The sequence below is a fragment of the Anopheles cruzii genome, chromosome 2 (genome assembly GCF_943734635.1).
Source record: "Anopheles cruzii chromosome 2, idAnoCruzAS_RS32_06, whole genome shotgun sequence".
In the NCBI taxonomy this organism is placed as follows: domain Eukaryota; kingdom Metazoa; phylum Arthropoda; class Insecta; order Diptera; family Culicidae; genus Anopheles; species Anopheles cruzii.
The window spans coordinates 59,002,732-59,027,093 of NC_069144.1; the positions used below are offsets into that span (position 1 = coordinate 59,002,732).

Sequence of the window (24,362 nt, forward strand, 5' to 3'; positions counted from 1 at the left end):
TGACAGCAAACATCCTGCGGTTTCGGTTGCGCCACAAAAGCCCCGCAAAGTCAACGAAAGCTGACGAAGATAAACGGCGGGCCCTGCGGCCGGAAATGGAGCTGCAGTAAACGTATGACAAACGTGTCCCATCATCATCATCATCGTCGTTCGTTGTCGTTGCGTTTGACATTCAATCATGCGAGAGCCGAGGCCGAGTTTTGGGGCCTGTCACGTGTGTGTGTGGCGCTGAAAATATTGCGCTGCGAACGTTAAATCAACGTCAGTCAGGTTTTGGGATGGAAAATATTAGTCGCTCTAAAAAATTCGGTCCGCTTCTATGCAGCGTTCGGAAACAAAGGCGCAGAATCCACCCGGAATGGGCCCATTCTTCTTAAACGGAGAAAACAATTTGTAGAAGCCACCACGGACGGTATGCCAATCGGAACCACGTGTGTGGTGTGCCGCACGATGAAATAATCCCCCACGGCCCGTCGGAATCGGCCTTCACAATAGGCTAACAATAACGATGGACATTAAAAGTAATGTTTCACAAAGCCGCTCAGTTTGTAAGGCGTTAAGTCGAAGAGTCCGCGCCATCCATGGGTCGGTGTGTTGCGTAGGAGAATTCGATAATCACACACAAATAAAAAACAGACTCCGCCGCGGTGCGCTGGATTCCACCCCGTGGGTAGCTCACTTACCGTAGGCAAATACGGTTCCCACGCTGACGTGACGTGGGAAGCCGGCCATTCGAAGCCCGGATTCGAAGAAGATGCCATTTGGAGCGCCTCAGATTTCATCCGAACCGAGCCGTGTGCTCCGTTCGCCGAAATCGACCTTTGCGAGTGCGAAAGGTTAGCTGCTTGTGTCCTTTACGAATTCACCCACTCGCGTGCCACGTGCTCTCTGGGAACACATTTAAAAATCGTCAAACGGCGTTCTTTATCCTTTGACTGCGCGTTATGCAATATGGAAATCAATGTACGCGAATCCGCCCCGAAATTCGGGTGATGGGGATGAAATGTGCATTAGGGACCCGCAACGGGTGGACAGAAAACAACAGCTTCCGGGCGAAGGAAATTGAAAACGGATTGAGGCCCGATCAGTCCCAAAAAGGTTTGACGAATGTGTGCAGCAGCTCGGTAATATGATCGATTCCCGGGGCAAACAAATAACCGTCCGCCGGGGCAAGGACTTGTCTGGCATTTTGAGTTTAAAAACACACGCGAAGAAAGAGACTGTGCGCCACCCCGAGATTCCGGATTAGTCTCCGGCCAGATGGTTCTATTTTTCATCCATCATCCGTCTACACACACGAAATTGATTTATGGCCCCCTTCTGGTCTGGTCTGGTGGGGGCCTGGACCAGGGTTTTCCCCTTTTCTTTCCGATTATCAATTATTTTCTCATTTGTCTTTCTCGAAGTAGGGCCGGATCTCCGCCCGGAAAGAAAGCGAGCGAGAGAGACTTACTTTTGGCCGGAATCTACTCCACGTGTTTCTTTTGTAGTTTTTCAAGCATTCGTTTCCTTTAACACACACACACAGACACACAAACGGAAGAACTGGCTCAGTCCGTTCCGTCGCGAAACAAACAAAAACAATCCTTTTTCGGGGTTGGCTAGCTGCTGGCGTTCACCCAACCAGCCAGTCAGCGGAATGGAACGGTATCCTTGAACGGTTCTGTGTTCTTCCCTGGCGTTAGGGCGATGCAGGTGGGGGACACTTCACCGGCTCCCCACCGGTTACTTGCCATAAATCTCGATCGTGAAGTTGAACCGCTGATACGGTTGAGAGGTGAGCTTCAGGGTGACATTGGTTTGATTTATTCCGCCGGAAACAATTGCCGCCGTGCCACCGCGCCCGGCCGGCACGTTGTCTCGCGCGTATATGGCCGTGATGTTCGGTGGCCGGAAGGCTCCCTGCGTGCGGGCGAAATGAAGTTAGCGGACCGAACTTTTCTAATCCCAACTTTGGGTTCAATTCAATTTCGGGTCGACCCGTCGCCTACCGGAGCTGGCCTGTACTGGTGGACGCTACTTTTCTGCGGCACCGGAAGGGAGTTGTTCACGACGACCGCATAATCTAGGCGTCGATCGCCGGCCACACGGCGGCCCCACTGGCGGCTGTCGGCTAGGATGAGCACCACCGAAAGGCTCAGAAACAGCACCAGGCCGCTCGCGATCGTCTTCATTGTCGTGTGATGAAGAATGATTACACTGCCCCGATGGTGTTTGCGCGAAAACTGAACCACACGGTCGATTGTGAAGGCCTTCATATAGCCGGCCAGTTAGTGAGTCACAGCTGGCTGGCCACTCGAACTCGTCCGAACTATCTCGTGACGCTATCTCTCGCGACCCACTCGAACCGATAGCACCAGATCCGGTCAAGCAGAGGGTGACAGTAAGGGAATTTACATCCGTTTGCTTTCTTTGGCACGCCACCACCAAACGTGACGGCACAAGTGTAAACTTAAACCCCTGGTGGACACATTGTGGTGACAAAGTAATCGATGGTTGCTCGGTGGTCAATGTATAAAAATTAGATCTCACCTGTATCGGGTTCTCACTGTGCGCTGTTCCTAATTTGCTGCGAATTTCCCCCTCGATATCGATGGGCTTTGATCACACGCTCACTTGTTGCTATTATCAATAATTAACTCTTCACTAAATAACACGATACGCGGCGAAACACTTATCTAGAACACACTCGAAACACCAGGCACCAGGGCCTTGTCACGATAAAATACTATCAACACTTCCACTTATAACCTTTCCAGCATTCTCATTAAACACACTCTGTGGAACCTGCGGAATAGGAAATGATCAGTCAAAATTTTTGGAGAAAAAAAGGTTGAAGCTTTCACTTTAAGAACATGCCGACGGTCGATTTATGCGGCCGAACTTAAAGCGAAAGCTTTCCATAATCCAATGATTGTAAGATACCGACGCTATTAGTAAGAAACGAACGAGGGAATTGGGGCGAGTCAACCACGAATGCCCAATCCAATTCTGGCGCCCGAATGCAGCTGAGCGCCTTAAGAACGATTTAAGTCATCATTATTTATGCTACCGATTTATGCTAATTAGCTTAAGGTCGCGCGCTGGTGACGGCATGGCGCACTCGCGCGTCTGTAGGCTGGCTGTTCAGACATCCTCCGGCGTTGTCGCGAGCGAGCGAGTCACAGATGACTGACTGAGGGCTTCTTTGGCGAAAACCAAAAGAAGGAAATACCACAGCGGCCACCACTCATCAGCCTCAGCGCTCAGCCTCAGCGGATCTTTACATACTTGAAGGGAGAAATGGTCGCCCGATGCTGGGCGGCTGGTTTTGGTATGCAAAGCACTTAAAAGCATAATTTCGTCTCATTTCTGGAGGCGTCCCGAGGAAGTGTTCCGAGGTAAATATGGTATGGTAATCATAAATTGTGACGACGACGGCAGAACAATTATCCAATTTGGGAAAGGAATGCTTTCCAATCTCTTGGGGGCATCGATCATTCCCCCGAGTTCCGAGATCTAGATTTACATTTTATTAAATAAGTGCCTCAAACGGGATAGAATTACGGATTACGGAATTCGAATGCGGGGATCGGGATTCAGTTACTCAAAAAGTTTGCTCAGTTCGTCACTAAACTGAATGCCGTTTGATTGCCGTACTGCTCCTAGTCTCGGACTCATTACTTGCCAACCAAATACCATCATACCATCCACAAGTTTGCACTACAGCCTTCTGCACTGGCCAAACCCGACCGCTCAGCAATCCGACCAGAAATGAGCAGAAAATTAAATGTGCAAAAGGAAACGGGGCTGGAAAAACGGCTGTCGACTGCAGGCGAAACAGTTTTCCGCGGGCCGCAACTTGACGGATGTAAGCAAACGGACCGTCCAGTTCTGTTGCACCATTTTGCAACTGCAGCTGTAACTTTCCCGGTGCCCGGTCAGGGCTTTTTTGCTCATTTATGCGCTTCTCCGGAGACTCATTAGTAGCGGAGTCCGGCGCTTGGTGCCCGCGAACGCCTCCCCTAGCCGTTGTGCAATTAATTTATCCAACTGACCATTCGGTGGATACTCTTCGGGAACTAGTATGCTGCGGCTTGTCAAGCATGGGGCTCGGCTTTCTCATCTTTTAATTTTATTTATTCATCGTCTGCGAGTCAACATCACTTTAACTCCGCGCTTCGGAAATGAGCTCGAGACAGCAAAAAGCAAGCCTCTTCCGTCCAGTTCCAGGCCCGCAGATTCGGCGTCTGTGCCGCGGATCATCCATCATAATCATGAGCCGCATATGGCTTTCGCGGCAGTTTGCTGGCGTCTGCCTCTGTACTTTGCGCGCGTGGACCGTGTTCCGCCCGCTGCCAGCAAACCACTTAATGACACTTTTGAAAACTGTTTGGAACGAGCTCAAACTTTAGTCGGGTCAGCCCGTGAGTACTGGACCCACGTTAATCACAGTCCGGGTATAGTGCGGCCAAACCTCAACACTGGCGTGTCCAGCCATCAAGCCCATTCCGCGGGGCTGTCCTTTTAATTTCGGTAAACCTCAGCCCCGTCACACTCGTTTGCAACCCTTCGTTTTCCTTTCGGTCAGTGGCACAATGGGGAGGGAACATCAACAATGCGCGCCACGCCGTCGTACTGCGGCAAAAACCCAAACAACACAACACATATTCGGCGTACGCGACGCGAATGCACTTTCCTCCTCGAGTGCAGCGCAAGGTTCGTGACGGGTCCTCGGGTGAAAACCAGTTCAAGGTCACCTCACACTGCACTAGCGCCTCACCAACACCAGTAAACTCGACTTGCACACGTACAGGCGCATCACGCGCTCACACACAACAATAGCAAACCGAGAAGGGAATACACTTGGTTGGCTTCACCGTACGCGGAAGTTGGACGAAGTTTTCGTGCCACCGGAAACGGTGTGCCGGATTGTGCAATGATATTAATTTGTTCCAACCACAACCGAGCTGTCGATTGGCCTTGGCGACCCAATTTTCACTTCACCGATTTTCAATGTCACACATCCTTTGGAAGGAATAAAAACACAGAATCGACCAACTGTAGTCCCCGCGCCGTTTGCGTATTGCGTCACTCCAGCTGCCAGCTGCTCATTACACACACGCACACCCAACGGCAACCGACGGACGATGCTTTAATACGAAACGAAAACCAAAGTCGTAGGTGCTTTCGGATCCACAACACGAGCCCCCTTTTGATGTAAATCTCCATCGGCGAACGCAGCACCATGCGCCTCCATCTGGTGCGGCAGCGTGCGAAAAAGGTGTTCTCACTCACGTGTTCCTTTTTGAAGTGGTTTCCGAAGCCAATCCCCAACACAAAGCACGTTTCGGCCCAGGACCCACTAGCTCACCTCACTACACCTAGCGGCGCATCAAAGTGCGCCAACCGACGAGTGGCAATCCTCGGACACAAAACGCAAACCGCGGCCGTCGTCGTAAATGCAGTCCTGTGATCCGCACCAAATCTACATCTCGACTAAGCGCAAATCGTCGTCGTCGTCGTCGTCGTCGTCGAAGCAGGCTTCGGCCCACCGAAAGCGAACTCACTGAGCGCTCGCTCTTTCACCAGTTCGCGCTTTTGACAGTTCACAACAAAGACACCGGGGAGCACGCATAAATTTATGCTCTCTCACTTCGAAACCGGGGTTTTTCTCAGGGAAAAGAGTGTGACCGCAGTGATGCTCCCGCCCGATTCGGTAAGGATACCAGTCTGATCACGTGCTCGGTGCGCCCCAACGATTGCATTGAAATGCGCGCGTAGGTGGCATTCACGAAGCATTCACGACGCTCCCTTCGAGAACCGGAGAGAGAGAAAAGTTTCCATGAGTTCCTTCCCCCCCCGGGAGAGTGATGGATGTAAACAAACAGTAAATATGGTGCGTGGTGGTGAATGCCCCCAGCTGAGGGTCGTCGGTGAGTGCCGCTTTGGCGCTGGCCAATCGCCCAACACACAGGCGTGCGTTAGTGTACCAATATAGTATATATAGGTAAAGGCCATCCGGAGTGAGTTCGAATTTCGCGCGAGCTTTGCTTTGCGAAAAGCGAAGGACATGCGCGCTGCGGTGGGCAAGATGTGAGAATGGCGAGCCGTGAGAACGACCATGCGAGGACGAGCACATCAAAGCAGCCATCTGTTTCTGTCGCTTTAGCGGGAGAACGTTGCTCTGCCACAGGAGGCCATTGGCTTGGTGTTTGTTTACACTGTAAAATGAACACCTCACCTAAAGCTGCGTTTACAGACGAGTTAACGGTTAACGTATGTTCCTTGTCATTGAGAAGATAATATGCAATAGTTTTAATTTATTTCCATGTTAGCTGAAACATACGTAATTTTTTACGCCAACAAAAATTCCTGATACAGCCGTGCAATTACACGCATCGCCCTATGCGGTTCTTCGTCACCGGAACATCAATCGAACCACATCTGAGATCGCTCTTCATTTACATTTGAACTGATGGTCAGTTGATGAAGCCTCAAATTATGCGAACGCTCCCGCTCTGGCACCGGTCAATTAAAGTGCCCTTCAACTTCACCTGTTGAAACGAGTTCCCTCCGGCGGAGTCCGGTTGCACAACAAAACACCACGATTCGAGGAATCGGTCATTAATTACGTACAAACACCGGGCCACCGTGCGCTAACTGTGTGACCGGTGGTATCACGTTACATTCGTTACCGCCCAAATCATTTACACGAATTATCAGCCCCGCTGGTGATGGACCGGAACCTTCGGTCCCGGATAGCGACGAGGACACCTCCACGAGGACACGAGGTTTGAAAAATGATCTCTCCACTGTCGTCCGGGCAAAAAATCGTTTCCAGGTGATTGGACGTCTGTGGCGTTGGCGGCTTAAAGGGCATCCTCCACCACCGCTGTCTGTCAACCTCGGGCCAGCTTGGGTGACGGAAAATGGAAATACATTCATCTCGTTTCGCCCGTAACCTGTCATCGCCCGGTGGTCGTACATGTGTGTTCGAAGAATGGCACGAAATTAGAGGGAACGGAACTTAGGGCAACGTGAACGAGACGGTGGATCCTAAATAGACAGACCGTAGAAGAAACAGACTCGTCCCGCTTGACCGTACGAATACTGCGAAATCATTGACTGCGAACGGTGGCGAGGTCATAGGTAGGGCACCCCAGTCTCGCAGCTTGTCGTTTGAGAAATGTCCGACAAGAACTAGGCACTCAACCCAGCATCCGGTCCCGGGTGGAGAAAAGAAATACCCTGTGTTTAACCACACCTTGCCAGGCCCGGTGGGGCTCGGCCGCTAAAGTTCACGAACCAAACCGGCCACGTGCACCCGGAGGCCGACCCGACGACCGTTCTGGGTCATAAGAAAATAATGCTAAGCCTGGGTCCACTCGACAAGAAAATAAACAATCCGCCCCCGATAGAAGCACACTGGAGAGCGCAAGAAAACGCGGGACGTCCTTGAACTCTCCTGGCGGTTCTGGCTCCCCACACACACACACACACGCGCGCGTGGATGGGCTCCGTAGTCCGTTGTTGGCCTCCGTTCCGAAAATGGCGGCACAGAAACCCCCGGTGCAGAAAGATGAAAGAAAATTCCGACACCAACCATCTCATCGTCAGCTGCTGAGTTGTGACCACGAGAAAACGAGAGAGAAATCCGGTTCGGGCTATAAAGGACACCAGCGAAGGACACCCTGAGAACACGGGAATAAAATGTTGATCACGTTCCGGCCGTTCCGGCGGGCGGGCGGGCAGTCGGGCGAATGGCGCTGATAATGGCCTGGTGCGTAACGCGAGACCCATCGCACAATGACTTTCGGGATGCCACTACTACCACGTGAATGCGGGGCACGCTAGGCCACGTCCCAGCGGGCACGACCCCGAAACCGAAGCAGCACGAAAGGAGCTTCCTAACCGACGCTTATTTATGCTTATTTCTTTCCATCAACGCGCCCACCCCGTATCGATTGTTTCTGGACCCCGCCTGGGACCCGAGTGTGGCGGTGGCATCCGTGTCTTTTTCGCCCTCAACACCGTCTTCACCCCACCGTGTCGCTCATTTGTCTCTTTTCGAATTCTTTCCGGTGCCTTTCGCAGCCGCCGCCACCGGGACATGGTTCCCGCCGGCGGGCAAGGGATTACTTGATGCCAGGAGCCTTCATCTCCCCAGCGCAGCTTAGTAACCACAATCTTACCGAATCGGGCCGAGCTGTGTGCAGCCCGGCCGTCCCGGGGCCCCCGAGGCGGGCTGAGCGAGAATGTGGCTAATGAGATGGAAGGAAATTGCGCAGCTGTGACGTTCGAATCCCTTATTACGTTCGGAGTTTCGAGCAGAAGCGGCAGCAGCAGCGTACGCCTAACTGCTGGGGCCTTCGATCGATAGCTTGCTTGTGGGACACACGTCTCCCGGTTTGTCGATGCACTAAATACGGACCCCACCTTTAAGATGGGGTGTGTCCCGAAGGTGACGGACGCGCTGAACCGTGCGCACGTGCTAACCGTAAGACGACGTCCGATGTGCGTGGCGTTAAAGCTGAGTCCGGAACTTAAAGTCTGCCCATAGCAAGTGTAGACTAACATTAATTTAATAACCCGGCCGACAGAGAGAGAGATAGTAAGCGCATCCGCTAGTAGCTTCCGACCATTATCCTTCGGGCCATTGTTCCATCAATTCCGATCCGGAGCTACCTTTCGCCGGTGAAGATTGATTGATGGATGTTTCGATTATTTACGATGAATCGTTCGAATTCTTGGCCACCCAGTCCGAAGATCGACGAAAGCGATTCCGCGTCTCAATCCGCTGGCTAGGCGATCTGCCTTGTAGTGTATAAATCAACCGCTGGCCAAGACGTGGTGTGTAAGGTTAAGGATCCATGCGGGCCCGCCAAAGAGATTCCGGAAAAAACTAAACCGTGAATAAAGTGTTGAGGTGAGTAACTGAACCCCGCAGTCGATGGTGATCCAATTTTTGGGCACCTTTTCGCCCAGTCAGTCCTTCTCAATTCGTCCTCGTTGCAAGAACGCTTGACTGAAAACGGGAAACTCGAAGGAGAGCCAGAGCGAGGCCACTGATTTGGTTTTCGGATTATGCTGGCAGACCGTTACGTGTGTGTGTGTGTCCCGTTGCGTGAAGAAAGGACATGTCACACCTGCACAACGCTGCTGTCCAGCTGACCCCAGGTGTGTGGCGCAAAATATTGTGAATGAAGACGTACAAAGTGTCTTGCCACCCCCCCGCAACAGAGACGGCTTAATAGAATCGCACACACCACCAAACGGCGACGGTCGACGACGACGGTCTGGGAAACCGGGACCGGTCTGCTGGCGAAGGCTGATTTATAGATGGTTTTATGTTGCCATCGTGAGAAGCAATTTATCATCTATCAAAAGGCTCTTGCTCTGGCCATCGTCCCGACCGTCAGTCCGCCAGTAACGCAAGGCAATGGCCGGCGCAAGGAAGACGTCGCCGATGATGGCGAGTCGTTCTTTGACGCCAGTTCATACGCTTTCGACACGACACGATTGCCAAGCCATAGCAAAACGGTGGAGGCATCAGGAGGCCATTCAAGTCGCTGGACAGATGATTAAATCATACGGCCAATACATGGCGCGCTCAAACGGTTACTTGAGTGTCTAATTATCTCTCAATCTGCTCGGCGAAACTACTTCTCGACGGGCAGACTCCAATTTAAAGCTGCCCCATCGAACGGAGCTTTTAATTTGCAGCACTGCGGTGGCCATGATGCTAACGAAACTCACGGCCGACATAATTAATCATAAATTTAATCGCGTAGCATCAAAGTGCCGGCATTTTTCTTTGTCTCCCGGCGATAAGATTATTATCGGTATTAAACTCGCAGATTATCGCATCCATCGACAGCTGGCGTAATCCATTCGCCGTGGCTGACAGGTGGCTGCCAGAGACCGTGCCGTCTCAAACGGGCAAATCCTCCACGGCCTTGGCGTTGATTGAAAAGACAAACTTTCGCAAACGCAACGAACCGAGGCGAAAGCGGGAAAAGGGGAACTCCGCTCGACCCACCTGAATCCTTCCGAAGCCCGGTGCCTTCGGGCGCTGTTCGATCGGCGGCAGTAAACCGATTAGGAAGAGTTGTTCCACCGAAAGTACATCAACCCTGACGGCGGCGGCAGCGGTTAGAGGTTGATGTTTCTCGGTGCTCGGTTCGGTTCATTATACTTTGCGGCACCGGGCGAAGGATCTTTTCATGACTTATGTAAACATTGCGCCATTATTATTACTGTTGGTGGTGCTTTTTTACGGAACGCTCCTTTGTTAGCTCGTTGCGCTCATGGCATTCCATTTCTGTGGTCCCAAACGGCGCTAATCATCCCCGCCAGAGGACATGTAAAGCGCGCGTCGCGTCGAACATCATTAAGCGCAGGAAAAGCGAGACCGAGGCGAGCTTATTAGCAACGGGTGATAAGTTGATTCGCGTCTTTCGAGGGCGCGAAGGAAGTAATTCATCTCTGACTGACGACCCGACTATCCTTTGGGGAATGCTAATTGTGCAAACGAGATGCGACAACAGAGACATGAGAAATGAGCACTCGTTGCGCCCTTTTTTGGGCGACGAAAGAAAACTTTTCCCTGAGGCACATTACGGTAAAGAAAGAACTACACTAAGAAGGAACGATTCTTCGACAGAGCAGTAATGGAACAAAACTTTATTCGAAGTACTGAAACTTCTGATAATTCTGTGTGGCGAACAATTGCTTTTAACCGATTTTTTAAACCGAACTCTTAGCCAGAGCCGCTGTAAACGATGCGTGCCGCTGTAAAACGATTATAGAAACGTCACGTTCCTAATGGTGCTTGCCAGTGTCGGAGATAGAATTCAAACAGTCAGTTTGTTTTAATGGTGAAAAAGAACCTCTATACATCTATTTCAGCTGTCACTTTGGTGTTCTGGATTCTAATGCGCTTTTAATCTATTGGTGGTCGCACTTCATTTGTGCGAGTTCCAATGCTCTAGCAGCAGGACATTCGTTCCTCGGTTTGTACCTGTTAATATGAGCCAGTAGAAACCGTCAGATTTTAAGAAGGCAAAAGCATTTAACTTATTTATTTATTTATTTATTCATAAAAAACCGTCAACGGGCAAACTTAGCCTAATTGACAATAGTATCTTAACCAAGAGCTTAGAACAAAAGTTAATCAATCAGACGACGAATCGCAAAAACGAAGCAGGTAACCGAAATCAAAGGAAGACACAGGCGATTTGTTTACATGTTGAGTTCTGCTCCGTAAAATGTTCGTTCGTTCAGCTCGAAATGTTTACTTTCTAACAATAAACCCGACAATGGTGGTCTTTTATTTTTGGCTCGTTCATGGCTGGCCGGCCGGGTTAGCAAGGCCGACGAACAGATCACCTGCATCGATTCAGTCCGGGCGATTGATCATCCAGCAGGACGCTCCAGTTTCACTGGACCCAAATTTGATATTTGCAGACGAAACAAAATATGTCCGTTTATTTTATGTAATTTTCCGTAGAATGGGATAGCGTAGGATAAATTTAGTACTGTTTTCTGTGTTCAGCAGGTGATAATGAACAGTAAAATAATGTAGTAAAAAGACAGTGTGACAGACAGAAGACGAACAAATCATTGCTTACTAATTATTCTCGAATGTCTCTGGAATCGGGCAGAACGCAAAATTTTGGGTCATTTTTACTACAGCTAACTTACATACTAAATTCTCTAACTTAAACCGCATCATTGGTCCCAGTGTCGGCTTTTCCGTTTGTGTTATAAAATTATTTAGTGCTGCAGGTACCGGAATTGAAGAGGAGATATGTTTGTAAGGGGAAAACCACGTATAATAATTGGATTTCCTTGCACAGCTCGCACAAATTTAGCTACAATACATTTGCTGTTGTCATCGGGGTTCGATGCAAAAAACCAACAATTTGGATCACCGTCCTGAGCCCCTGGTTTGTTACATTCGGGAACATTGGTAACTGCGCCTGCTGCCACCTGCGCAGCGCGCTGCGGGTTTTCAGGGACCTGACCACCTTCTCCGCTTCCTCCGCCGATATGTCCGATGTCTCGGCAAGTGGAACCCCACGGGCGCTGAGCAAAGTCCTCTCGTGCGGATGCGCCGAGTGGTTTTTTAGGGACCCATGTTTTCGAACTTCATCTGTCATATGCAGTAAGAATGCCCAACGTTACTTGGCGGCTTTCAAAAACATATTTCAAGCGACAAATGGCAGTAATTTTGCCGATTAGATTGTATTTGATTATTTGAAACTTGAAGTACACTTTGAAGATTTGTTTTGTCTCCTTTGTCATGCGATTTCTGACAATTGTTCATGCTCTTTGTTGTAACAAACAGATTTTTTCGGTCAATGAAAGTGCGTTGATGTTTTAGCAACACTCTGTGTCCGTATCTGCGTCTCTCTGTCTTCATCCGCACATCGCTCTTGATTCGCTAGATCCGAGTCCTCAGCACTTCACCTTCAGCTGTCTGTCTTGAAATTGTGTTAGTCGGTGCTAAACTTGCGTTAAATCGCCGGCCACAAGCTGTTGAAATTCGGCCAGTGCGTGGATTGAGAGATTGCAACACTAAGCGGAGGAGCAAAAAAGTGCTAAACCAATACCTTGTCTCCATTGTCGCTCTTCAAAACTGCGCCTAACAATTATTGTTGTTTCTAACCGTCAGCAAAAATGATTAGATTCCGTGAACCGGATAAATGGAACTGAAAGGTTCATTCAAAGACGGGGCAGTAAAGTGGAATGATGCAACTATTCCAGGATGTTGCCACATTGCCGTGGTGGTGGTTCTAAGTCGTTGGCAACAGTTCTTTTTTTTCTGTGTCTCGCTACAAACTTGCTAAATTTTATTGGAATGTCAAACGGCATCGACAATTCTTGTCATAATTTGTTACGCGAACGTCCACCGTTATCCAACAGAAAGCTTTCGCAAATCTCGTCACCAGCGGCTTTCACTGGCCGACCGGCTCTTATTACTTTCTTCTTCGCCGTCACTTTGAGCCGTTCCGCCATAGTTTCCGAAGTTGCCCCATAGCAAGGCAAGGCTTTCCGCCGGCGGTCGAACTTGGATCGCTGCTTTCGTTCCGCCTGAACACTCAACGAATGGCCGGGCAGCGAAAATGTTCATGTATGGTACGCACCGAGCGACCTTAACCTTGAACCTGATCGGCAAAAACGGTTGGCCCGACCGCCAGGTCTGGTCCGCTCGCCTTAGTCCGGGGTCCAAGAAAACGAAGGGTCCAACATTGAGCGGCGCGATGGCAGGGCCCTCAATCCTTTCACTCTCCGGTGCTCTATTTTGACCGCAACAAGTGAGCCATCAACAGGTTTTCGGGTAAGCATGTGAAGTAATAGGGGAACAAGTTAATAAGTTACCGAAACCATAAACCCGAAATTAGTCATTTCATTACACCGATCGCCGCTTTACGGCCCTTTGTTCGGAAACGGAAAATTAATAAAACATTTGCCTTTGCCGAACTAAGCGAATCTCAGCGCCGGTTTGACTCACAGCTACAATTTGGAAGGCCTGGCCCGATGGCGGTCGGTTTTTTCGTTGGCCGTGTGGCTGGTCGGGGCCACGACCACACGAGGAAATCCGTTCGGTCCGGTGCACCCGACTTAGCGAAAGGAGGCCCCCCAAAGCTCGGCGCGCCTGTCAAGTCCGGTGCGCTTCAAGGCAGTTTGAGGCAGATTTTTGCCAGCCCCGTCGGCAATGCAACAATTTCGCCTGCGAATAAGGCTTTCGCCTCGGCAAGGGTCGCCGCCGCAGTCGATCTTTGAATTGAAGTGGAACTGATTGAACTTCAAACGACATCAAATGACACCTGACCTTCGCCCGTACGAGCACCGGAGGCAGTAATTAGCGACCCAGTCAGCATCTCCGCAGCGTCGTGCATGTCTAGAAGGGACAATTTTGTCTCGAACACTACTGCTCACCGAGCGGCGGGTTACCATGTGTCTCTCGCCAGCGTTATCAGCGAGCTCCGTCGCGATCATGATCGGCCTAGAGTCTAGACTTGCGGGGCTCCCAGCTGAGCCTTCGGCGAAGAAGGATGCGCAAACAATGGGAGCAGCGAGAGACACGACGGGGTCCGGTGCGCGAAATCGGTGCGCTGCTCGAACACCTGATCGCACCGGATCCGGTAGGCACCGGAAGGGGCGCTAGTGGGAGTGGGGGAGAGCGAGACTGAGACGGCGGCGGCGGCGACTTTCGATGAGCGGCATTCTGAGCCGCCGATGCTCAGTTCCAACCCGTACGCCGCTGCGATCAGTTCGCTCGTAGTTCCCGCCGCGCTCGATCGGTGCCACCACCACGCTCAGGTGTTCGCGCCACGTGAACGTAAGATCCTTTCTAAACTCCTGCGCGGCGCCCCGAGTGTGATTGTCCATCGTCTTCTCTCGTAAACCCTAGTTCGGCTGAGAACCGCCAACCGCCTGTATCACCGTATCAGTATTTGTGCGCCGGAAGGGCAAGCCAGGTAGCCAATATCATGAAGGAAGTTCCCGCCATCGGTGGCCTGCACTTGTCCAACGGAAATGGAGTAACGAATGGGGTGAACGGAGAAGCGACTGATGGCCCCGTTACGAACGGAATCAACGGGTACGGCAATGGCGCCACATCCTTGGTAGCCTCCAAAAACCAACCCTTCAAATGTGGCTGCGGTATGGCCGAGAACGCCAGTGACACTAACAACAATCAAGGTAAGCTTATAGGAGCGATCAGCTGCGCCAAGTGCATTGTTGTGTAATTGTCAATGTCATTACGCGTTCGTAAGATCACCGATCATGGTGCACGGTGGAACGGCACTGGAATCCTGCGTCAGAAGCTGTGTTCCGATGGGAATGAATTATTAAAATATGATAAATCCGTAGCGAAAGGTTGGCGCTCGTGCTGGGTTCCGAGGGCGCAACAACGCGCCCGGGCACAGGAAGAGCCCGCACAATGAAAGGCCACAACAGAGCCAGCGTGTGCAACTCGGTCCGGTGTGTGTGTGGAGCCGGACCGGTGCAGCGTCAACGTCACACGATGACGGCGGTCGCATCAAGACCAAAAGTGCTCGGACGTCGAGAAACTTGTTCCGCACGAGCAGGCCTGCCGGAAGTCTGCGAACGTCTTGACCTTGGCCTGGTTTCGGATGACGCTTGCGTGCCGATGCCGACCGGGGGGCCTAGGTTGATTCTAGTTTTCCAGCTATAGCCCGGTGCGAAGTGGAACAATTTTCACCTTAAGCCATCGTTCTCGAGGTGTGATTAATGATTCATGAGACGGAGCTGGGTCTTTTCTGTGTTATGATGTGTCATGTCGGGGGGTGGGAACGACAAAATCCCCGCCATTAACGTGCTGGCCAAAACGGTTCGCAACTCTCGGAGCTCTCGGTCGACAAAATCAATAAACACATCGCAGTCACTGACGAAGGCAATTTTATGAACTCCTAGTAGGGATGGCGGCAACGTGCTCCATCGCCGTTGCCATGGCTACGGAACATCCTTACAGCGCCCATCATCGCATTGTTGAACTTTGGGAGAGTTGGGGACATCAGAGCAGAGAGAGTGAGAACTGAAGATTCTTCTCACAGAAACACATTCCAAGAACCAAGAGAGGCAAGTCAACAACACACACAGGAACCAATAATGTTTGTTCAGAGGATTGCGGTAGTGTGCGCTCGTGTATACAGATTGTTGGTTCACTCGCATGCCACGGATGCCTCGCTGTTGAAGTGGCCATCGGCACTGGGTGGTGGGGTCCCTGCACACAAAGGCTCATCAATGAAGGTTCTCTGTCTGCGATGTAAAACGCGAGTGTTGTTTCACGGCCATTACACGGTTTTACAATTTCCGACATTAGCGTTAACACGGCGCGTTGCAAGGGTTAGGTAAAATTCGCAGATACGAATTATTGTTCGAAACCAACAGCAAGCCCTGACCCGTACGGGGATTTTGCGGGCGTCATGTCAGTGACGGGTTTACGGAAGATTAGCCCATGATTCACGAGCTCCAGTCTGGGCGGCCACGGGACTGCGTGGTGACGTGAGCGTGGAAAGCAGGAAAATGGATTCTTATCTCAATGGGGATTTATGTGCTGTTCTCTTTCTCTCTGTCGCACATATTATCTCTCTCTTCCTCTGTTAAGGATATCGATTTCGGGTTTTTTTTGGAAAAAGGGTCAGAGATAAAACTTGAGTTGACTGTGACCAGCATAATCACGAATCTGACGCCGGAATGTCAGTGGCATTCAGTGGCATCGCAAGTTTATTTGGACTGCTGTGATTGAACGGATTGATGTTTTATGGCACCGATTTTCTACCTTGCCCGGAATGCGTGGACTATTTTCATCCCCAAAAGGGGTGCCATAAATTAATGGAAGCAGCAGCACCCCTAATACAATAGTTATAGCCTCCGCTCAAATCCGAAGGCAAGTAACGCGGTCCGACGCAGCTTAGCGAAAGAGCCTTGAATTCACCGGTTTTCAACAGCAAAAAAAACTGTCCACTTCACTTTCAAACCGCACGTCGTCGACGGAGACACCGAACCTCCCCCGAAAGCCTTGTACGTTCGTTCGGTTCACCTCTGACCACCCCGGGCGCGCGCGTTCCCTCGTGCGGTCCAGTTCGCGGGAGAAACGATTAAAAAAATGGGTAACTGACTGAATGTTCTACCCCGACCCGACCCGAGTGCCGCCACCCCCCAGGGGGTGGCCATTTTATAATGACAGTAGTTAATCCTGCACCTCGCGCTCACCGGCTGCACAAATACAGTGACTTCTATACCCGATCACCGCCGGAGCGCCGGAGCGTGTCTCCTCCGCGGCCCCCGGGCAGGTGTTTGTCATCAGATTTGACCTCCAGAAGCCGGTTACAACTTCGCTAGTCACAGCCACAGCCACAGTCATCACCTTCCGCTGCCATCCTTCTCTTAATTGTCACCGTTTAAATGCGCCCTCGGCACGAGCAACAGGTGGTTTGCCGGGGGTCGCAACAATTTGATTTGCGGCGTGATTTACAAGACACACTGGAGTGATGAGGCGCCTTAGTACCGCAACGGCACTCGTCCATTCCAAGTAGACGCTTGGATGATGCTGTAAAGCTGTTTCTAGTCCTCGGGCAAGAGAACGCGCCCCAAAGCCGAACCGATGTCAACTGGCCGATCAACAGGTTGTAGTAGGCTGGTGAATGATTCTGCTGTTTTCGTGTCCACTCGGGGCGCCAAGAATGTCAAGGCTCGGCGAAGGTGGGCTTAAGTTTCTAAAATGACTAAAATGTTGCCGTAGAGTTCGCACATTCTCTACCACACGCGCGTCTTGCGTATCGAGGACTCCTTTCTAGAATCCCTCAAGAGCACTAATTCGCTCATTCAGTGAACTCCACGGTCCGCTTGGTCCTTGCTGCCGGCGATGGCTGTGTTGTCTGTTCCTCTCGCGCCATCATTTGTCATCGCCAACGTCCGCCGTACACTTGAAGCTCACGCTTCACGCATCATTATCGTCGCCATCGGCACTCGGCCCCTAACCAGCCGCCGCCGCCACAGGCAACGGATCCGATCCGACGACGACGACGACGACGGCGAGAGCCTGTTGCTTCGGCTGTGAGTCGAGGCCTCGCTAGTTGCCTTTCGACGTCGGTCACATTCGGGTCGTTTCTGTTCCGTGCGCGTCTAGGTCCAGGTCGCACTTTTTGGTGGTGTGTTTGTCCCCGTCGGTTAAATCCGTACTTCTGTGGTTCCGTGTTCCGTGATTGCGACAATCGTTGCGTTGAATGTCCTACCGGACGACGGGACGGCGGAATCAGCAGTCGAACAGCGTGAGTGCGTTGAGCTTTCGCAGGTGGCTCGGTGAGCTGTGCTGCTGTGTGCGTCCTGTTGTAAGTTGTCGGAATTGATCTCCACCGCCGCCAGCCGCCGCCGCCGCCGTCATGAGCAGCAAGTTCGAGATTTCCGACGACGCGGACGAACTGAACCAGGAGATTGACGATACCAACTTCCCGACCCGCTCGAACTCGATCAGCTTCGGGGCGGCCAATGGGAATGGGTCGACCGGAAGTCTCAACAACGGCTACGGACCGTTCGCGAACCGTCGCCGCTCAAGCAGCATCCGTCAGTCCGAACCGCCGGCGGAAGCACCAGAAGGCACTCCGGAAAATCACGCCGAACCGGAGGAATCGGAATCGGCGAACAACAATAACGGAGTGGCCGGAGCGGTGAACGGGGAAAAGCGCGAACAGAGTGAGCGCAGCATGAGCGTCAGCAGCAACAGTGGCGGCAATGCCATTGCGATCGGTGGCCTAAACCGAGCCCGTCCGACACCGATCCGTACGACCAGTTTGTCAGGTGAGACAAACGCCAGCACTAACACACCGCGCGCAACCATGACTCCAGGTAAAATGTGGCCACCTGTGACCACACAGGCTCTCCGGCCTCCGGCCTTGGTGTGTAGCTTGTGTCCTGAAGAGGCGCCAGTTCTAGCTTTATTTTGGTCGGTTGCTATAACGACGCTGCTGCGCCCGAAGGCTATCGTCGCAATGGCTGATGACCTATGGCTTCTGTGTTTCTGTGTTGCACTTATTTTGGCTTGTGTTTGCTATTTAGCCGCCATCGGGTGTGCGTTATGTTGTTATCAAATGTTTTATTTTATTTATTTTAGCTTTGCGATGCATGTTTGTGCAACTTCCCAACAGTTAATCTTCCAAAATTCATTTCATTTTGACAAATTAGGCCGAGCAATCGAGCCGTCTGTCAAACTGTACAAATTAATGCATTAATCACACGAAGGCGGCGACGGAGCCTTTCAATTGGATCGTTTCGAAGGCCACGGGTAGAAAGGCGAATCAGAAATCAGGAAGCTGGTTTGAAGGTCTTACGGTCTTTAGTCTTGTTTGTTTTTCTTCGATGTTTACAGTCGGCCCGAAATGTTTATCCGGTTGTGTCTGCTCTTTAGAAATCATTTTAATGAGAAAGTTCAATGAAGTCTTGATATTCACCATGATTCACAAAAAACGGGAAATAACAAGTCACGCTGCAGCGGTCAACAAGCCTCAGGAGCAACGGGATCTTGGGATTCGCGACCTGTTAATGTCTTTATTTTCATCACTTAGACCCCTGATAAGCTGCTGTAAAGTGAATGTCGTCACATAGTAACAGGATTGCATGAATGAATTCGAAAAAAACTTCACATCCCTGATAAGGATTGTTTGCCATCGACCATTTGCTGTATTTATGTTGTCTAACCTCCGACGAATTGGTCAACACTTCTAACTAGAAACACGTTGATAGCAGAATCGAACTGTCCAGTCCAATCTTTAAACGGGCCCGAACAAAAGTAAAAGGCATCAACGGAACTGTATGTTAAAGTCCTGTCCATACACCGGCCCCACTCGTCGGCCTGACCTGGGGCCGGCTGGCTGGGGTAGTTTGTCAAACTTAATGAACTGATTGCCCCGCACACGGTGGTAGTTCCCACCACCGTACCGTATGACACCTGTTTGCGGGACGATTATGATAATGTAACCGATGTGTAACATTGAACCAGCTGTTGTCGACATTCCTCGCACCGCTCGCTCACTTGCTGGCTCGGTGTTGAGCCGTAAAATATGCATAAAATGCAAATATTAATTCGTCCCACTTTACCCGACCACGTCTCGGGCTGGGGCGCCAGGTGGAATCGACGCTGCAATCGGTCCTTCGGGATTCGGGTTGGGGGATTTTTAGTTCACCTGACGGCCTGCACCGGGAATTTCCCTGTCGGGGCCAGTGTTTCACCAGTCATCCGAAAGCAAACGGTGGAGCTGTTGTCAACCACTCTCCTCCGCTTCGGCCCCACCCGCGGAACGATGATGAATAATGCATCATGTAAACCAGTTACGAACGGAACAGTACACAGTTCCGGGCTTCCCCCGGGGTGGGGACAGATTACAGTAAATTTGTCGTAGTTGTGATTGCACTGGTTTTCGTAAGTTGCCAAGCGGGACGGGGACGGTTTCCTCAGTTCTCGGCATGCGCTCGGTGTTTCGATTACTTTGCTGGCATTATCTAATTTTACGTCACTTTTGTTTCCGTTTCCAGGGCACGAGAAATGTACCTTCCATCACGACCTGGAGCTGGACCACAAGCCGTCGACCCGGGAGGACCTGCTGCCGTTGATGTCGAAGTCGTACCGAATGCTCCTGTCCAGCCTCGGTGAAGATCCGGAGCGTCAGGGGCTGTTGAAGACTCCGGAGCGGGCGGCCAAGGCGATGCTCTTCTTCACCAAGGGCTACGATCAGAGCTTGGAAGGTACTGGTGCTCCAAACTGGTGCTCCGAATTCAATTTATAACCAAAACCACAACTCCGTCACTTTGCGCTGAGAGAACCTAATGAACTTTAAAACGGAGTTGCCTCTGGCGGGCAAAGGGTCCCCATTCCTTACGTAAACAGAGATCAAACGACCGGGGAACCGGGTGCCGGGCTGCTGCTTATGCTGTCACATTCTTGGCGCTGCTTGGTCACTTTAGCCCTCAACGTGTTGCATGTCCCGGTGTTGTGTTCTCAAGCAGTCTGAAATGAAGTCTCTCTAAAACAATACTCCAACGGTCGTGTGCTTGGCAAACAACGACCGGCCAGACGGAGAGCAGAATCTGCAGAAGCCGTGTCTCCCGACGGCCCGAGCTCTCTTCTGACGTTTGAGTCAATAATCTCTTCCTTCTCGAAGTTCCTTCTAGATATGGATTCCGCAAAAGCACTTCATTCAAACGTTTGATGTACACTTATACGGGTCTATTCAAGGGAGGAATTAATTATCCGAGGGCCAGGACCACGCAAATTGCCCCTAAATGGGCTCCAAAGTAAAAGTCACCACCATATGGCTTCCGGCAAGCCATCGGGAGTCACAGAATGGTTCCAAAACTTCCAGCTCTCTGCTGTAACGGTCTCTGCGGCTTGAAAAGACACCTAAACAGTTCATATTTATTATTCACTTAACCTCGCCAGTCTCGCCGCCAAACTGGTCCACCGCACGCCATTTTGCTACCCAGCTCCGTCTATTTACGTTGCTAACTCTCCCGTGCCTTTTGATACTGCACTTGCACTGTGCAAGCCAAGTGTCAAGTACAAATGAAATTAAATCTGCACTTTTGCTTCCGGCCGTTTTTGTTCGCCGAGTTTCTGTCGAGTTTAGCTACCCTGCGGGCGTCCTGATAATGTGCCAGCTGCCCCGGGGCGGCATCATGCCATATTCATTGTTCGGTGCGGTTGTGTCCGCAGTTTGCCCTTTCCGGGTTTTGTCCCGTAGAACACTAGCCGAAGGGGCCACGATTTTAGCAACGAACGTGTAAAAGATTGCATTCTGCACAGAACGGAGACATGGTTTAGCAAAACCGCCGGCTAATTGAGTTAAGTTAAGATGTCAAGAGTCTTTGGATAAATGGTACAACCAATGGGAGCAGCGAGAAGCGAGCGAGAAACGATCCTTAAGATGATGCGCATTGTTGAAGGGAGAGCAACCGGTTTAACGAATAGATTAAAGGAGCAAAAACCGGAAAGCGGAATCGAAAGCGCAACAATCACCAACAATCCGAAAAGCGTTTCAAGTCTTGGGTAAGGACTCCCTCCCCGTCAAGTGCTGCCTTTTCCGTTCTATTTCGGAATCTCTTCTCGCGGGACGTGCCCAACTGGCTGATTCGTTCGCCCTTCGGACGGAAGCGGAAAAGCGAAAACTTGTTACACATTTCACGGCACCTTTTTATCGACCTCCGCCATGCCGGGCGGACGGGCGTGAGTGATGCGACGGACCCCGACCCACGCACAATCGCTTGAGTGCCTCCGTTATTCACAAAAGGCATTACTTTCCCGAACCATTGAGTTTCGTTCGTATACCATTCGTTTTCTCTGCGCCCGGAATCGGAAAACTCGCCCATCCGTGTGCTCTGGGACGCTATGGGCACGTCCGCACGTGGGTCCACTTTAATTTCCCGCTCTACGTATCATTCATCCTTTCCTTTCCTGCCAATGGCGATATGTGAAGTGGAATCGAACCCGTTGCTTTGCTCTGTGCTCTTCCAGAGGCCCTGAACGGTGCCGTATTCGACGAGGACCACGACGAGATGGTCGTCGTGAAGGACATCGAAATGTTCTCGATGTGCGAACATCATCTGGTGCCGTTCTACGGTAAGGTGTCGATTGGGTATTTGCCCTGCAAGAAAATCCTCGGATTGAGCAAACTGGCCAGGTAATCAACGACGCCGGGGAACCCACGACCGCTCGTGATAATAACCGACCATTACGATACGTTTTAGGATCGTCGAGATTTTCTCACGTCGGCTGCAGGTCCAGGAACGGTTGACGAAGCAGATTGCCGTGGCCGTCACCCAGGCCGTCCAGCCGGCTGGCGTTGCGGTCATCATCGAAGGAGTGTAAGTACGCTTCAAACGATCGAATGATGCCATCAATAACGCAAACCCATCCGTCCTCTACAGGCACATGTGCATGGTGATGCGTGGAGTGCAGAAGATTAACAGCAAAACGGTCACCTCGACCATGCTGGGCGTCTTCCGGGATGATCCGAAGACGCGTGAAGAGTTCCTGACGCTGTGTAACAACAAGTGAGCCAGATGCGTCCACCATCGTTCTCGCCCATCGACAGCGGCAGCGTCAGGTCGATCGTCACCGATCGTGCACGAACATCAAACGGTCGTAGAGAACGGTGTTTAGAAAGGAGTATTACAGTGCACTCGAAACGATAAGAAACGAAAGAAGCGCACAAGGGCTGGGTCGAATGAAGCACAGCTTCCAGGCGACCCATCGCCTTCGTGTGAAACGTAATTTAGGGAACTTGTTTAGGGAAAAGGCTCACGAGCCAACACCGTACTGTGTGTACTTTACAAACGGATATACTCGAGTTTTTAGCTGCCAAGTAAAATTTTTAGAATATTTTTTGCAACAGAGTGAGAGTTTTTCGGAAGTGTTGATTCGCCCGTTGATTCGTGGTGTTCCCCTACTCGGGCACTAGTTTTATTCTTTAACTCTCGATCGAACAGGATCGGTCGGCCGTTCGGGCTGCCTGTGGTGCGAACCAATACAATAATCTACACTATGAATGTTTACAAACCACACGTACTGCACTTGTTACAAAGTCTGCGTCTAACGATAAGCAAATGAGTGTCTATTTCAAAACGTGTTATATTGTTTGGAAGTGAGGTGTTTGCCACGCGAAAGGGTCCAAAAGCAACGCAGTGTTGAGCCATTTACAGATGCACGAGCATATTTTTAACAGGCGATGAACTACATATTCTTAACGTGAGAAAACTCTATACTGTTGTTTGTTAATGATGTGAAACCACGCAAATGCGACACGACGGTAACAATAAATTTATATTATCGATAGGGCGCCGAGCAATCCTATTTTTTCTAATGAATTGCGATGCACAATGGCCAAACCCTAGAGAGAACAATCAACGAATTATACGCACCTTCCTCAAGGAAGTAACATCATGTTGCTAGCTGAAAGGGTTGAATCAGTGCGAGTTGTTATGCTATTGAATATCTATATTTATGAACATACATATTGCAAAATAAATGTGAATCAGCAAGCAAACTATTTCTATTTTCATTTTATGCTTTCGTCATTCGGAGCGTCGCGAGAATTTGTTTCTGTTTGTAAGTAACGGCTGCCAATAGTTCAAAATCTGTTATACTGTTATACTGACTTAAGGCATGATGAACTGATTGCATACTTTACGGAGTATAACTACTTCAGTTCCCGAATTCGAGTCATTCATCAAACCGTTCAGCAAGTTTGTGCGTTTTGTCGTGAACTGAGACTCCTACAACGCTTTGAAATCATTATTTGTTTTTCTAGGCCCCTTTCAATGTTACCCGTGCAAAGCAAATATTCTCTTACGATCGTTCAAACGCGCGGACTATCGCGCGGCCATCACCCCAATCAAAGAATCCTGTCTCGCCCGGGGCGCGACCACAGCAACGTCGGAGCACGCTCCTTACCAAACGCCACGTTATGCGCCCGGTGTTCCAAGGTTCCCTGTGCCGCCCGTGAGCGGATATCGGATTAAAAGTCGATCTCTGGCCACTCGTTGATCCGCGCGAACAAACGGGCGGCGGGCAACGCGCACGAAGGCGCGCGTTTCCAATCACCAGAGCATGCCCGTGTGGCCCGGAGGCAAACAGAACCAGCTTTTGCATGGAGCACGTGCTGGATTTTCGCCATACTCCGGCTCTAATGCACAGGCCGGCCGATTGTAAATGGACGGCGGTGCCTAGCGGGCGACAGTTTCGAACCGGACTGGTTGCAGCTACACAGCAACCAGATAAATCATGTTAAATTTAATTTCATTTTTATGCTCATGGGACGCTAACATGGACATAACCTTTAGACATGGTTCTATTTTGT

At 50.8% G+C, this 24,362-nt stretch overlaps 2 protein-coding genes across 3 annotated transcripts; one reads left to right on the forward strand and one right to left on the reverse strand.

Moving 5' to 3' along the window:
- Positions 1 to 1,449: 1,449 nt before the first annotated feature.
- LOC128267286 (uncharacterized) lies at positions 1,450 to 2,273 on the reverse strand. The gene is made up of 2 exons (XM_053004092.1): positions 1,992 to 2,273; positions 1,450 to 1,902 (listed from the first exon to the last, which is right to left on the reverse strand). The coding sequence occupies exons 1-2, from the start codon at positions 2,256 to 2,258 to the stop codon at positions 1,726 to 1,728; spliced, it is 444 nt and encodes a 147-aa protein (XP_052860052.1). The 5' UTR covers positions 2,259 to 2,273; the 3' UTR covers positions 1,450 to 1,725.
- Positions 2,274 to 14,260: 11,987 nt separating this feature from the next.
- Positions 14,261 to 23,471, forward strand: LOC128268830 (GTP cyclohydrolase 1). 2 transcript variants are annotated; one of them, XM_053006090.1, is made up of 6 exons: positions 14,261 to 14,329; positions 14,402 to 14,691; positions 20,044 to 20,253; positions 22,019 to 22,184; positions 22,252 to 22,368; positions 22,432 to 23,471. In XM_053006090.1, exons 2-6 carry the CDS (start codon positions 14,481 to 14,483, stop codon positions 22,559 to 22,561), a joined length of 834 nt encoding a protein of 277 aa, XP_052862050.1. In that variant the 5' UTR covers positions 14,261 to 14,329; positions 14,402 to 14,480; the 3' UTR covers positions 22,562 to 23,471. The 2 variants fall into 2 exon arrangements, with proteins under 2 accessions (XP_052862050.1, XP_052862049.1); XM_053006089.1 differs by lacking the exons at positions 14,261 to 14,329; positions 14,402 to 14,691 and adding an exon at positions 17,631 to 18,312.
- Positions 23,472 to 24,362: the final 891 nt, after the last annotated feature.